This window comes from Mus caroli, chromosome 4, assembly GCF_900094665.2.
Source record: "Mus caroli chromosome 4, CAROLI_EIJ_v1.1, whole genome shotgun sequence".
In the NCBI taxonomy this organism is placed as follows: domain Eukaryota; kingdom Metazoa; phylum Chordata; class Mammalia; order Rodentia; family Muridae; genus Mus; species Mus caroli.
The window spans coordinates 133096218-133110576 of NC_034573.1; the positions used below are offsets into that span (position 1 = coordinate 133096218).

The window sequence follows — 14359 nt, forward strand, 5'->3', positions numbered from 1 at the left end:
GACTGGGGTATATAAAGTGATCTTGTTTACATAAAATGAAACAAATGAGTTAGGAATGCAGCCTACTGGCAGAGTGCTTGTCTAGTTTGGGCCAGGCCATGATATTAAAGACAAACAACTTAACCTCAAAACTATTTTGAATCTGTTTTTTTTTTTTTTTTTTTTAATTTTACTTGTGTATGGGTGTTTTGCCTGTATATGTGTATGCACCATGTCAATGTCTGCTGTCCTGGGTGGCCAGAAGAGGGCAGATCTGGTACAAGATGGTCCACCCACCATGTGGGTGCTGGGAACCAAACTCAGGGCCTCTGGAAGAGCAGCCAGTGCTCTTAACTGCTCAGTCACATCTCTGGTTCCTTGTTTGTTTGTTTTGAGACTCACAACTTGGACTGATCAGGAACTCTGTACTGACTAAGACTAAACTCACCTGGATCCCTCCTCCCTCCTTTCTTCCAGAGTGCTCGGGAGACTCAATGAAGTATTTTCAAAGTAGAGTCCAGTAGCCAGGCATTGTAGCCACAACACACAGTCCGTTCCTAAAGATAGACAGGAAGACGGTGAGTTTGCAGGCAAGCCTGGGCTACATATAATGAGTTCCACTAAGGGCAGCTCTGACTTCATAGGTTGTAGCACAAGCAAGACTTTTTTTTTTAACTTTCAAAAAGTAGACGAAAGGGCTGGAGAGATGACTCAGCAGGTAAGACCACTGACCACTCTTCCAGAGGTCCCGAGTTCAATTCCCAGCAACCAAATAATGATGGCTCACAACCATCTGTAATGAGATCTGATGCCCTCTTCTGGCACGCAGGTATACATGCAGATAGAGCATTAATATACATAAATATTTTTTTTAAAAAGTAAGCAAAAAAGTTTATAGCTGGAAGTTTTATTTTTATTTTTTTGTTTTTGTTTTGTTTTTTCCATCTATTTCTTCCCCTAGACTCTAAAACAACATGGGAAATCCTCTTCTGTGTATTCTCTGTGCATCAAGGTCTTCACCTCAAGGTTAGTCTCCTAGATACTCTAAAGACAGATATGTACATGGCTTAAGAACTGCTTGTGAAAGCTTCTTTTACATGCAAGACACTGTAGGCTGGTATGTGTTCAGTGGCTTCCTGCCCCAGTGTCTAGAATAGTACGATATAGCTGAGAATCCCACATCAAGCTCTAAAGCTTTGAAAGTACCAGGTAATGATCACCCACAGCTCACAGATCTCCCATAGTCTTTCCCAGGGAGGTTCAGTTCATCAAAAGCAAAATATTGGGGACTGGAGAAATGGCTCAGCAGTTAAGAGCACCTAATAGCCCTTGCAGAGGACCCAGGCTCAAGTCCCAGTACTTGCATGATGGCTCAGGACCATCTGTAACATAGTACCAGTTTCACGGGATTCAACAGGCACACATGTGGTGCACATAAGTGCATGCAAGTAAAAGAAATAAGTCTAAAAAAATATTAGGGGCTGGTGCATGCAGGCATAAAGTAAAATAAATAAATCTAAAAAAAATAATATTAGGGGCCGGAGAGATGGCTTAGTGGTTAAGAGCACTGATTGCTCTTCTAAAGGACCAGGGTTCAATGCCCAGCACCTACATGGCAGCTCACAAGTATCTATTGCTCTAGGATCTTAAACAGACATACATATAGGCAAAACACCAGTGCACATTAAAAAAAAAAAAAAAAAAAAACAATTAAAACAAGCAGAATATGGGAAGGTTTGCCATGAAACATTCCATTGGCCTTCCCATGAGCATCTTGAGAGATGATCAGTGTCCCCATTGCTGTAAAAGGATGGAGTTGAGCTCTTAGGTTGCTGGATACTCCTTCCCAGTAGAAATTGAATTTGGAGGAACAGTGGCTAGTTGTAAGTAGGATGGTTGGGAAGGTATGGCCCATGAGATGCTTGTGTTATGTGATGTGAACGTTTGGTGGACTGATTAAGAAGAATTAGGAGATGTGGCCTTGTTGGAGAAAGTATGTCAGTAGGGGTAGGCTTCGTGGTTTCAGAAATCCCTCCCAGGCCCTTGTTTTCTTACATGCTTGAGGATGAGATATAAGCTCTCAGCTACAGCTCTAATGCCATGCCTACCTACCATGATGATTATGGATTAGCACTCTAAAACTGTAAGCAGGTCCCCAGTTAAATGGTTTAAGTTGTCTTCATCCTGGCATCTCATCACAATAATAGAACAGTAACTAAGATGTAGGGTTTCTTATGATGTAGCCTCCTGTATGCTTCACCAGGATCCTTGACACTGAAGATCTGAAGGATGAGTGTCCAGGACCCACCCACACTACTTCAGCTGTCAGTACAGAGACTACTGAGGGATGAGGCCCTGGCCATCTCTTCTCTGCAGTACCTTCCGAGGGCGCTTTTCCCACTGCTGTTCAAGGAAGCCTTCAATCACAGACAAACTAATGTCTTGAGGGCCATGGTGGCAGTATGGCCCTTTCCCTTCCTCCCTCTGGGGACCCTGATGAAGACTCCCCACCTGGAGATCTTGCAGGCTGTGCTGGATGGAGTAGACATGCTTTGGACACAGAAGGTTCTTCCCAGGTAAGCAAGACCCAGGTAGGGGGATACTAGGGTACAGGAGAGGGACATTTAGAGTAGGGGAGAGTGGGTCAAAGGTAGATCAGAAGCTTCTGGAGGTGTCATTTTGAAGATTGCAGAAGCAGCCCTAGCCAGTATAGCTTAAAGCAGCTGACGCCACGGTGGGATCAATCTTCCGTTGGCTCTTGGAGAGGTCCTAGAAGTGGAAGAGGCAGAAGTCAAGAGTAACTGAATGGAGGAAGCAGGGCAGGTCTCCAGATGAAGTTAATACTTAGAGCCCTCTTCTGGAGGCATGAGGTGCTATCTGGGTACCACAAACATACATAAGACAGCAGGGAACAGGCAGCGTCAGAGATACAGAAGAAAAGCTGGCCATTGTTTGGTCTTTTGTATTTCCTGACACTAATACCTTTTTTCACTCACAGAAGGAGGAAGCTCCAAGTGCTGGACCTGAGGAATGTGTACCATGACTTCTGGGATGTTTGGGTTGGACCAGAGAATGGAGACCACTCAGCAGAGACTGTGTGTGAAAAGCAGATAGGAAAGCGCCTTCATCAATATGCACTGAGGCGACGTTTGAAGGTGGTCACTGACCTGTGCCTCAGGTTCCATTTGAATGAACACCAAGCATACTTGTTACAGTGGGCCCAGCAGAGAAGAAGTTCCATACGGCTATGCTGTGTGAAGATGCAGATTTGGGCTTTGCCTGTGTACACTGTCAGGAAGGTCTTGATGGTGTTCCAGCCAGACAGCATCCAAGAATTGGAACTAAATACAGGTTGGAGTCTGTCCACTCTGGTGCATTTTGCATCTTACCTGGACCAGATGAGAAACCTTCAAAAACTCCTTTTAACACGGATTCACAAGAACACCTTCAAGGTTCTAAATACCTCCTCGGACATCCAGAAGTGTATCACCAAGTTTGTTTCTCAGTTCTCCAAACTCAACTCTCTCCAGCATCTCTCCATGAATGGCATCTACTTTTCCAGTGAGCACATGAAACAGTTGTTCAGGTAAAGAAGGATGGAGAGCTGTTTCTGTTTTAGAGAGTAGTGGGCAGCTGAGGTCTGTCACCCACTGTGGAGTCACAGTGATGGAGTCATTACAACATCCAGTGTAGTGTCTTATTTCCATTTTAACTGAATTGAGAGCTCAGTTTGTTCCATGACCACTCATTAAGCAGAGGCTGGGTAGGAGATGTAGAGAGAGCAGCCTTACTAGAAGACCAACTCGGTAGATCAGGTGTAGTAAGCATGTGCTGTGTATTCCTCCTTGGGATTCCGTCTAAGATAAGGTGATAGGTTTGAATAGTGGGCCCAGAACTGAAGAGGACCACACTTGCACAGGTCTCCAGGGGACCTCTGGGCTTAGCAGTTCTGTGTCTTCTGAATTCCCACATGTGAAAGACTCTTTTGAGGCCAGGTAGGACCTGAGTAGAAATGGGTAGAAATGTGTTACAACCATTGTAGATGAGAGGCAGGGGTGAAGAACTTTAAATAAGGACAGAGATTGTACTGGGGGAGGCAAAGCATCATTTATGCAAAAGACAGTTCAAGATGGTTCTGGATCTTTCATGGGTTAGTTCTTCCTGTGTGTGCCTTGGGCTAATGTGGCCAGCACAGGTTCTCTCCTTGGTTGTAGCTTGGTTGTAGCTACAGACTCATGGACTAAGTAAGTCCCATACTGTCAGGCCTTTCTCTGCCAAGAATGGTTAAGACTCCAATAATGTCCAGACTCCATCCTGGAGATGGATCTCTGTCATATAGTCACATGACCTGAAGACAAATGGTCACCTTTACCTCTATGCCAAACCTAACACCAAATCTCAGCATCTCTTGGTGCCAGAACTAATCATTGGTCTCTCTCTAGGTACCTGAAGACCCCGTTGGAGACTCTGTCCATCACCATGTGCAAGCTTTCACATTTAGACTTGAATTCCTTGTCCCAGAGTCAGAGCCTCCATCAGCTCAAACACCTGAACCTGAGACTTGTGAAATTGATTGACTTACGTCCTGTGCCTTTCCACGATCTCCTCAGGAGTGTTGCAGGCACCCTGCAGACTCTAGAACTGGAGGGCTGTTGGATGGTAGACTCCCAGCTCATTGCCCTCCTGCCTGCCCTGAGCCAGTGTTCCCAGCTCACCAGGGTCAATTTCTATGACAATGACATCTCCATGGCTGTTCTAAAGGACCTTCTGTATCACACAGCCAATCTGAGCCAGCTGACCCAGGAGCTGTATCCTGTCCCTCTGGAGTGCTATGATGCATTGGGTATTGTCTCCAGAGAAAGATTTGTCCAACTTTGTCCTGAGCTTATGGAGACACTCATTACTGTAAGGCAGCCCAAGAATGTCTCCTTTGCTACGTATATCTGCCATGAATGTTGCCAGCGCTGTATCTATGGCCTGGAGACAAAACTTTGTCGTTGTCGGCAGTAAATAGGGGCAGGTTGTTTTTTGATACTGAGAAATGAAAGTCTAGGAACAGGTCTTGCATCAAGAGAACCCAAAGCACATGGCCACACACTGCTCATTATCTGGGAACCCAAATGGTGTGCTGGAGGGTTAGACCACAAAGACTGAGCTTATAGAGAACAATGGGACCCAGGACAGATGTTTGTGGAATCAAAAGACAATCCTTCATTTCTTTTCTTTCGTTCATTCTTCGTTGTTTTTTTTTTTCTCTTAAGATTTATTTATTTTATATCTAGGTGGTTTACCTGCATATATGTATCCTTGGTGCCTGTAGAATTCAGATGTGGGCATTGGATCCCCTGGAACTGGAGTTTTGGATGGCTGTGACCCATCATATGAGTCTTCTGCAAGAACAAGTGCTCTTGCCTGCTGAACCATCTCTCCAGCCCCAGTTGAGCACTTTCTAAATAAATGAGTTCTGTCAGGTCATGATAATGAATGACTTTCTCCTTCTCACATGGTAGTAAAATGGCCAGATTTTAGAACCTGGATGTTCTGGTGTCCTTCTCACCAGATTTTTGGAACTTGGTTTCAGTGTTGTTCTTTTCCTATGGCTTGAGCTGGAAAGATCCTGTGCTGTCTGACCTCTCTAGGCATCTGTAATGGCAAACCTCGTTGTCAACCTGACTACTTCTGTAACAACTAGAACCCAAGATGGTAGATATTCTTGTGAGGTGTGAGATTTTCTTCATCAGATTACTTGATGAAACAGCACATACCCTAAATGGTGACCATGCATTCTCTTGGCAGCATTGGTAAAGAGAGAGAGAAGAAGGAAGCTGTGTTCCGAGTTTGTCCTACTTCTTTGGGCAGTATTCATTTTCTTCAGGATTTTAACATAGACTGAAAACCAGCAGCTCTCTAGGAGCCTGGGATTGCAGCACCAGATTGGACTGTAGAGACTTCCAGCTTTATGAATGAACTCCCAGATCCTTGGCCTTTTCATTGTGAGCCAGCCATTGTCAGACTGCGCAGACCACAGCCGGTAAGCCAGTCTAGTAAACCTCATATGTTTCTGATACATCAGAACTGTCAGTTCTGCTCCTTTAGCCTTTAGAGAACCCTGACCACTATAGCATCAAAGTCAAGTGAAAGCAGTCAGATGCCGATGTCTTCCCTCCTTTACTTTTGCCTGGGCATCTGTTATGTCTCACTTGTGTGCTCATTGCTTTAGTATACAAAATTTCAATGTAAAATGAGCAATGCATTCTCCTATGAGGGGTTTGAGGGAATGGTAGAGGAATTCAATCTAGTACACTTAGACTAGGAGGTATTATGGACATATCAAAGATGGCTGAAGTGAAGTCAAAGATAACAAAGAGCAAAGAAAATGGAGGCTAAGCCACTTTGCTTTATCACTATTTTTTTCCTCTCTCTTTCATGGTCACATATTGCCCAGGCTGGCCTTGAAATCTGCCTCCACCTTCTAAATGCTAAGATTACTGAAGTATGGCACCTTGACTAGTTTGTAGTCTACATGTATGTAAGACTCTTTTTCAGGGCTTCTAGCCTCCAGCTGTCCCTTTGAAAACAAAGGTCTCCAGTAGACATCCCTGTCCCCTAAAGGATTGACAGGCCTTAAGAACTGCATTATTGGTGTCCAGGAGTAAACTTTTATTTTGTTAATAAGTATCTAAGTATCTAAGCCTAGCCATTGCAGTCCTCTGTATAATCTGGTTGCAATAAAGAATTTTGGTTCATAACCTCTGTTTCAATTCGTTTGTATATGTGTTAAAAATACAGGGGAGGCCTGGAGAGATGGCTTAGTTAAGAGCATAGTGTGTTCTTGCAGAGGCCTGGGTTCCATTCTCAATACCCACAGCTGCCTAACTGCTGTTCAAGAGGATTAGTAAATAATGCGTAGGAGATAAAGAACAGAAGAGACTTCTGAAAGTGCCTTCTGGTTCATATGTGGGCCAAGACAAGTGCTGTGTCATGCACACACATACACCCCCAACACTAAATATTAAACAATAGATACAGCCTGATGGTCTGCATTTAGTAGATTGGCCTGGAGCTCAGAGATTGTTTCCCTTCTGCCTCTGGAGAGCTAGGATTAAAGACATAGGCTTCCACACCTAGTACTGAAACAGTTTTACCTGGCGTGCCTTGGTCATATCTTTTGTCTGGAGGAAGGTGGAGTGCGGTAGGCAACATGAGGACTGGAAGCTACTGATGGATAGAGCAAGTGGGATTCCAGAGGTCTTTCAGGCTTCAGGGGAGGCTGGAGTCAGGGACCAGGCACTCCTCCGATTCCGATTCCCGCACTTGGGAAGTAGAGGAAGGAGAGTCTGAAACAATAAAAGGCCTGAGAGGAGCCACTGGAGAGGCCTAGAGTGGCAGAGGCTAGGCTACTGTCTAAGCTGCTAGAGTCTGCTCTGCCAAGCTGGTTCCCAGCTCTTCACATAGGGACTTAATGGGGATACAACCAACCCACCCTCAGGCAGTGATAGGGTTAAGGTTAGTTCTGTCTCTCTCTCTCTCTTTTTTTTAATTTAAGACAAATTTTTAACTTTATCATATGTTTCCCCTCCTCCAAGTCTAAAACTTTTAGGTCCTCTCCCCCTCTCTACCTGAGCAACATTAAGTTATTTCTCATCCTTCCCCCTTTCCCCAAATCTACTACTAAACTTTAACCAAGTAAAAGCACACAGAAAATTCTGTGGAGTTCATTACATGTTGGTCAACTAGTCCTGAACATGAGGCCTGCCTTAGAGTGGTTGATATACCCAGTGTCACTCCATTGGAGAAAATGTTATATCCAGCAGGTATAAATGGCAGTTCAACTGTTAACATTTACCCTAGTGGCTAGGTTTTTGTTTATTTTATTTTTTTGTTAATATAGCAAAACAAAATATAAGAAGATAGAAACTATCATATCGAAGTTGGGCAGGACAAACCAACATAAGGAAGAGACCAAGAGAAGGCATAAGAATTGACGACATACTCAGGAGTCTCATAAAAATACTAAACTGGAAGCCATAACGTAAGCGCAGAGGACCTGGTGCAGACCTGTTTAGGCCCTATTCGTGCTGCTTCTGTCTCTGAGTTCATAATGTGCTTAACTCATGCTAATTTAGAGGGCCTTGGTGTCCTCTAAACCCTCTGATTCTTACACCCTTTGCACCTCTTCTGCCAGGTTCCCTGAGCTCTGAGGGGAGGAATTGGATGGAGATGTCCCATTCTGGGCTAAGTGTTTCCAAGGTTTCTTTCTCTGGATAATGTCTCCAGGTCTCCTGGCTCCATATGTGACCACATTGAGACTCTGAGGCAGGAGGATTATAAGTCTGAGAGCAGCCTTTTATCCTATGAGCTCTCTCACCTATTTTATGTGTGTGTGTTTACCTGCATGCCTTTCTCTCTCTCTGTGTGAACCACTTGTGTGCTTTGTTCCCTCAGAGAAAAGTCTGCTGAATAACTTGTCTAATTGCTCACTGCTTTTGGCAGCAGCCTCTATAGGTATCTGGATCCCACCTCCATCAGCAGCTCTAAGCAACCCCCCCCCCCCGCCCCAAATTGGCTGCCTTCCTCAGTTTATCCTCTGCTGCCAAAGTTGGTCTTTGACAGTCATTCAAGCTAGGTCCAGCTAGGTCCATCAGGAATCTCTGATCCACTTTGACACCATTCCTTCTGGCTATGTTTGCCCCTTGCTTGAATTCCTGCATATGTGAATCTTGCTTACCTGGGATGAATCTTCTGGGTTAGCAGCTCACCCAGCACACCCTCAAAAGGCTGCAGGTGGGCCATCTCCATTAAAGACTCCACACTGAGGCCAGCTTGCCACCATTGCCCTCAGGAGGGTAGGTGGTTTGCCTGTGAATGCATCCGTGGACAGTGGTGGGAATTGCTTCATGGGCAGGTCCTCCAGAGCAGAGAGGGCCAAGGCTTCATGCCTTAGGGGCATGTGCATTGCCAGCTCCAGCAGTGTGGCTGTGGTCTGGAGGCTCATCGTTGTGGATCTTCAGTTTGCAGGCCTCTTGGGAAGCATCCAGGCAAGAATACGCTTTTAGACAGAGGCATAAGAAGCCTGTCTCCCTCATCACAGGACTCAAGTCAGAGCCAGAGTCACTACTCTTCTATGGGTGGAAACCTCAGTTTTCCCCCATTGCACTCACTATCTATTAGGCTTGAAGCCAAACTGCCTTTACTAGCAGCATGGGGGAGCTTTCATAAGCATTCAAGTGGACACAAGTTCACGGTGCAGTTCTAACCGCTGCTCTTCTTAATTCTAGTCAGCCTGAAAGCTGAACCCTATCCCTTTATGGTTAAAGGAAGACAATCCTCTCCCTAGGACTTGAGGACTTGATGTGTAAGGAAGGTCACATGCCCGTCCTCCCCATAGAAAGGCTGAAGAGAAAGTGTACGTCGTGTGCCATTATATCATCATCACCACCACCACCATTATCACCACCACCACCACCACCATCACCATCACCATTGCTTCCTGTTGTGGTGGCACTTGTCCACTCCACCATTTAGGGGCTGAGGAAGCAGAACTGTCAGCTTAAGATGACATGGCCACAGTCACTGTCTCAAAGCCAGTGTGCAAATAACAAACTTTCATAAGTGATAAAGAGTCATATACCTGCACACAGAGCCATCTGGAAAGCTTGAACAGGGATGCTGAGACAGGGTTAGTCCTGTGACACAGGGAGATATCCTGTGCTTCCTTGGGGTCTGGGGTTGGGGTGGGGACAAAGGAGAGACTGGAAAAGAAATCTAGCTTGATTTCTAGACATTTCTTTGTTTGTTTTGTTTTAGACATTTCTTGTTTTAGTCTTCCCTGTGGCCAAATCAACCAAAGGAATGAAGGGTAGCTAGAGTAAAACCATCCCCACGCTTTAGCTCCAGGCTGGGGAGGCAGAGGCAAGTAGACTTCTGTAAGTTCAAGTATTTCTTTGCTTTCAAGTGCTTCTAATTATCTCTCTTACAAATGAAGGTCTTTTTTTGGGCAGGGGATGGATTCGAGACAGGGATTCTCTGTGTAGTCCTGGCTGTCCTGGAACGTACACTGTAGACCAGGCTGGCCTCAAACTCAGAGCTCTACCTGCCTCTGTCTCTGAGGTGCTAGGATCAAAGATGTGTGTCACCACTGCCTGGCTTAAACAAAGGTTTTTATTCCACTATGATCTGGATCCAATTTCATTAAGTGTTTTACATTTTTATAAATAATAATAAAAAAATATATATCTTAATATAGGTACTTTTAAGTTTATGTGCATGAGTATTTTGCTTGCACACATGTGTGTAAGTGTATGTACACATGTGTTTTTATGTGCATGAGTGTTTTGCTTGCACACATGTAAGTGTTTGTATATGTGTGCCTGGTGCCCATGGAGGGCAGAAGAGGACATCTGATTCCCTGGAACTGGAGTTATCAATGGTTATGAGCTACCATGTCAGTTTTGGGCATGGAATCCACGACCTCTGGAAGAGTAGTATATACTCTTAACCATGGAACCATCTTTCCAGCCCCCACCCCCTTTGACAAACATTTCCAAGGCCAAGTTCTACATTAAACCTTTTTTTTTGACCTGGAACTACCTTTGAAGGCCCCAGAAAGTCTCCTGGGACTGATGAAAGAGTAGAATAAACACAGCCATAAGTTTTTTATGTTGGAAAATTTTGCCAGATAAGAAGATTCCACCCCATACCAGTCAGAATGGCTAAGATCGAAAACTCAGGTGACTGGAGATGCTGATGAAGATGAGGAGAAAGAGGAACTCTTCTCCATTGCTGGTGGGATTGCAAGCCGGTACAACCACTCTGGCGGTTCCTCAGAAAACTGGATGTAGTACTAACTGAGGACCCAGCTATACCACTCCTGGGCATATACCCAAAAGATGCTCCAACATGTAATTAGCATGGACACATGCTCCACTATGTTCATAGCAGCCATATTTATAATAGCCAGAAGCTAGAAACAACCCAGATGTCCCTCAACAGAGGAATGGTACATTTACATAATGGAGTACTACTCAGCTATTAAAAACAATGAATTCATGAAATTCGCAGGCAAATGGATGTAACTAGAAAATATCATCCTGAGTGAGGTAACCCAGTCACAAAAGAACAAACATGGCATGTACTCACTGATAAGTGGATATTAGCCCAAAAGCTTGGAATACTGAAGGTACAATTCACAGACCATATGAAGCTCAAGAAGAAGGAAGACCAAAGTGTGGATGCATTAGTCCTTCTTAGAAGGGGGAACAAAATACTCACAGAAGGAAATATGGAGACAAAGTGTGGAGCAGAGACTGAAGGAAGGCATCCAGAGACTGCCCCACCTGGGGATCCATCCCATATGCAGCCGGGACACTATTGCTGATGCCAAGAAGTTCTTGCTGACAGGAGCCTGATATAGCTGTCTCCTGAGAGGCTCTGCCTCGGACTGAGCATGGGAACCCCAATGGAGGAGTTAGGGGAAGGACTGAAGGAGCTGAAGGGGTTTGAAACCCCATAGGAAGAAAAATAATATCAACCAACCAGACCTCCCCCCGCCCCCCGAGCTCACAGGGACTAAACCACCAACCAAAGAATACACATGGAGGGACCCATGGCTCCAGCTGCATATGTAGCAGAGGATGGCCTTATCTGGCATCAATAGGAGAGGAGGCCCTTGGTCCAGTGAAGCCTTGATGCCCCAGTGTAGGGGAATGCTAGGGTGGTGAGGCGGAAGTAGGTGGGTGGTTGGGGGAGCACCCTCATAGAAGCAGGGGAGAAACTGGGAATGAGGGATACCATTTGAAATATAAATAAATAAAATAACCAATAAAAAGTTAAAAAGAGAGAAATGATTCTCAAAGGGTGTGGCAGTTCAAGCCTTTATTCCCGGCTCTTGGGAGGCATAGGTAGACAGAACTCTGTGACTTACATCCTGAGATCCTGCAGAAAGGGTAGAGGGGAAACTGAGAGGATTTTAAAGTGAGCTTTAAATGGCTTTTCATTCCAATGCTCAGGACATGATGTTTTTAGTGTGCTTCTAATTTTAAATTCACTTCTCAAGGCATAGCTCCTGGAAGATGTTTATTCACATTCCAGATAACAGTCAACACCCTTTTAAATTATCTTTCTTGTATTTAGCTCCCAAATCAAAAATATGCATGAGAATGGATCATCCTATGGTTGGGTGGAGCTGCAGAATCAAGCTTGTGCTGACCGGCCTTACAAAGTCTGGATCCCATTCTACTGGTTTATTTATTTATTTTTTTATTAATTTTGATTTGTCTCTTTTTGCGATCATTTCTCACTGTGTCGTCTTGGGCATTAGCTGTAGAATTTGCCAAGTGAGTTAAGGTCCAAAAGCAAGGATGGAATGGGGAGAGCATTAGAGCCCCCCCTGAGCCTCTGCTTGGGCCTCCTCCCAGCTGAGAGTAATTCTGCCCCAGCTGTCCCTGCTCTCAGGAAGTGCTAGAGAATGTGAGAGTGAGGTGGTAGCTGTATGGAGGACACTGTCTTTTCACAGCAGGGACATCTCCAGGGTGCTGTGACACTGTCTGTTGATTCCCCATAAGCAAACCCAAGAAACAGTGCTCCATTCAACTCTATGTGGGTGGGATCATTACTTTGGTCTTTCTCTGAGGCTGACAGACTTCTTTTCGACCCTCAAGGTCATGAACTTCCCAGGTAAGCTATCTTCCCATGGAGCTTCAGCCCCAGCCTACCAGCCTAATATTTTCCAATTAAAATTTTTTTGTTTTGTTTTGAGTTTTTTCTTTTCTTTGTTTGAAACAGGGTTTCTTTCTGTCTCTGCCTCCCAAGTCCTGAGACTATAGGCATGTACCACTGAACCTGGCTTGGGGTTGGTTTTTTTTTTCCTTTTACTTTTATTGAGCATATACATTCTTACTAATATAATAATTAGTACAAGTATGTTTCTAGGTAAAGTGTGCTTCAAGCATACTGAGCAATTTACCACAGCTTGATTAAATGTGGCATTCGGAGGGTAGGCTTGACTTGAAAGTACAAATAAACCCCATTTGTCTCTATTTTGAGGTCCAGGTCTGATTTCAAAAAAGGCCATAAGGCACCAGCTCTAGGAACAGACCATAAAATTCAGAACAAGATCATAAACCCCCTTCCAAAGAACAGCCTGGGGATAACCACAAAAATGGGGAAATATCTTATCTCAGAATGGGCCATCTATGCTGGGCCATTCATTTCATCCATCACAGGGTTGAATGCTCACAGCATAGGAATGTAGATCATGGATCACCTGTGAGCCCCTGGGGTCCACCAATGAAATTTTAGATTACCTAGTCCTTCTAAAGAGTTCCCCCGGTTCCTATAAGAAGGCCTGCATGCCTTTACCTGGGGTCTCCATTTCAAAGAACGGTTGACCCGGGAATGCTGATTGTTTCTGCAGAATAAACACGTTGTTTTGAGTACTATCTGAGTCTGGGGTCTTCCTTCAGTGATGATTTTCAGGCCCTTACAGACTAGCATCTGAACTTATGGCTTTCAGGGGCTTCCAAAGGATCTCATCTGTAATCAGATGAGATATTCTCCCCCGTGCAAGTTAAGCTGCCGATGTCCATCTTGGACTCAGATCCTCAAGTCAGTCCGCTCCATCAGGATACCTCATATAACTCAACTCACAACTGAGACTAGGAAGATCAGCCTCAAGTGAGCCAGGAAATTCTTTATTTTCAAAGTTTTACTTAGTGCTCCATGTGATGGTGGACAAACTTGTGGAGTTGCTGCTCAGATTCCCACTTAACGTGGGTCCTAGGAATTAAACCTAGGTCTCCAGGCCTGCAGGCTAAGTGGCTTTACCTGTAGAGTCATCTTCCTGGTATAAAACCCAGAGAAGCAGGCTGAAGACTAGTTTTCACTCGGCAAGAAATATTAAGTGAAGCCGGGCAGTGGTGGCATCCACCTTTGATCCCAGCCAGCTTTTGGGCAGGCAGAGATACAGGAGGAGCTCTGTGAGGCCAGCCTGGTCTATAGAGCAAGTTCCAGGACAGCTAGGGCTGCACAGAGAAACCTTGTCTTGAAAATCAAATCAAAACAATGACAAAGGAAATGGTAAATGAGATTTTAATCAAATGACATACAACTTGTGTTTAAGAAATTCAAATGTCTGACACAAGGGTTTGAGGAAAAAATGGAGCGAATATAATAAGAAAAGAAAAAAGGAAAGAAGATATAAAAGAATGCAGAGAAAAAGGAAAGAAAATAAAAAAATAAGAAAGAAAAAAAGAAAAAAAGAGAAAATCAAAACACCCCCCCCAAAGAAATTCAAATGTCTTTTTTATCTGCCTGACCTTGCAAAACTTTTGTTCAAATGTTTCACACACACACACACACACACACACACACACACACACAC

At 44.5% G+C, this 14359-nt stretch overlaps 1 protein-coding gene across 4 annotated transcripts in view; it reads left to right on the forward strand.

Moving 5' to 3' along the window:
• LOC110292888 (PRAME family member 8-like) overlaps nt 1-6957 on the forward strand; it is an 8664-nt gene extending 1707 nt beyond the window's left edge. Inside the window, exons 2-5 of one of the 4 annotated variants that reach the window (XM_021160541.2) lie at nt 941-1005; nt 2223-2555; nt 2978-3565; nt 4422-6957. In XM_021160541.2, the coding sequence (XP_021016200.1) occupies nt 2269-2555; nt 2978-3565; nt 4422-4989 (1443 nt within the window). In that variant the 5' untranslated portion in view covers nt 941-1005; nt 2223-2268 and the 3' untranslated portion in view covers nt 4990-6957. The remainder of the gene's footprint in view (nt 1-940; nt 1006-2222; nt 2556-2977; nt 3566-4421) is intronic. The other 3 variants (XM_021160540.2, XM_029476670.1, XM_021160542.2) reach the window with 3 other exon arrangements.
• Nucleotides 6958-14359: the final 7402 nt, after the last annotated feature.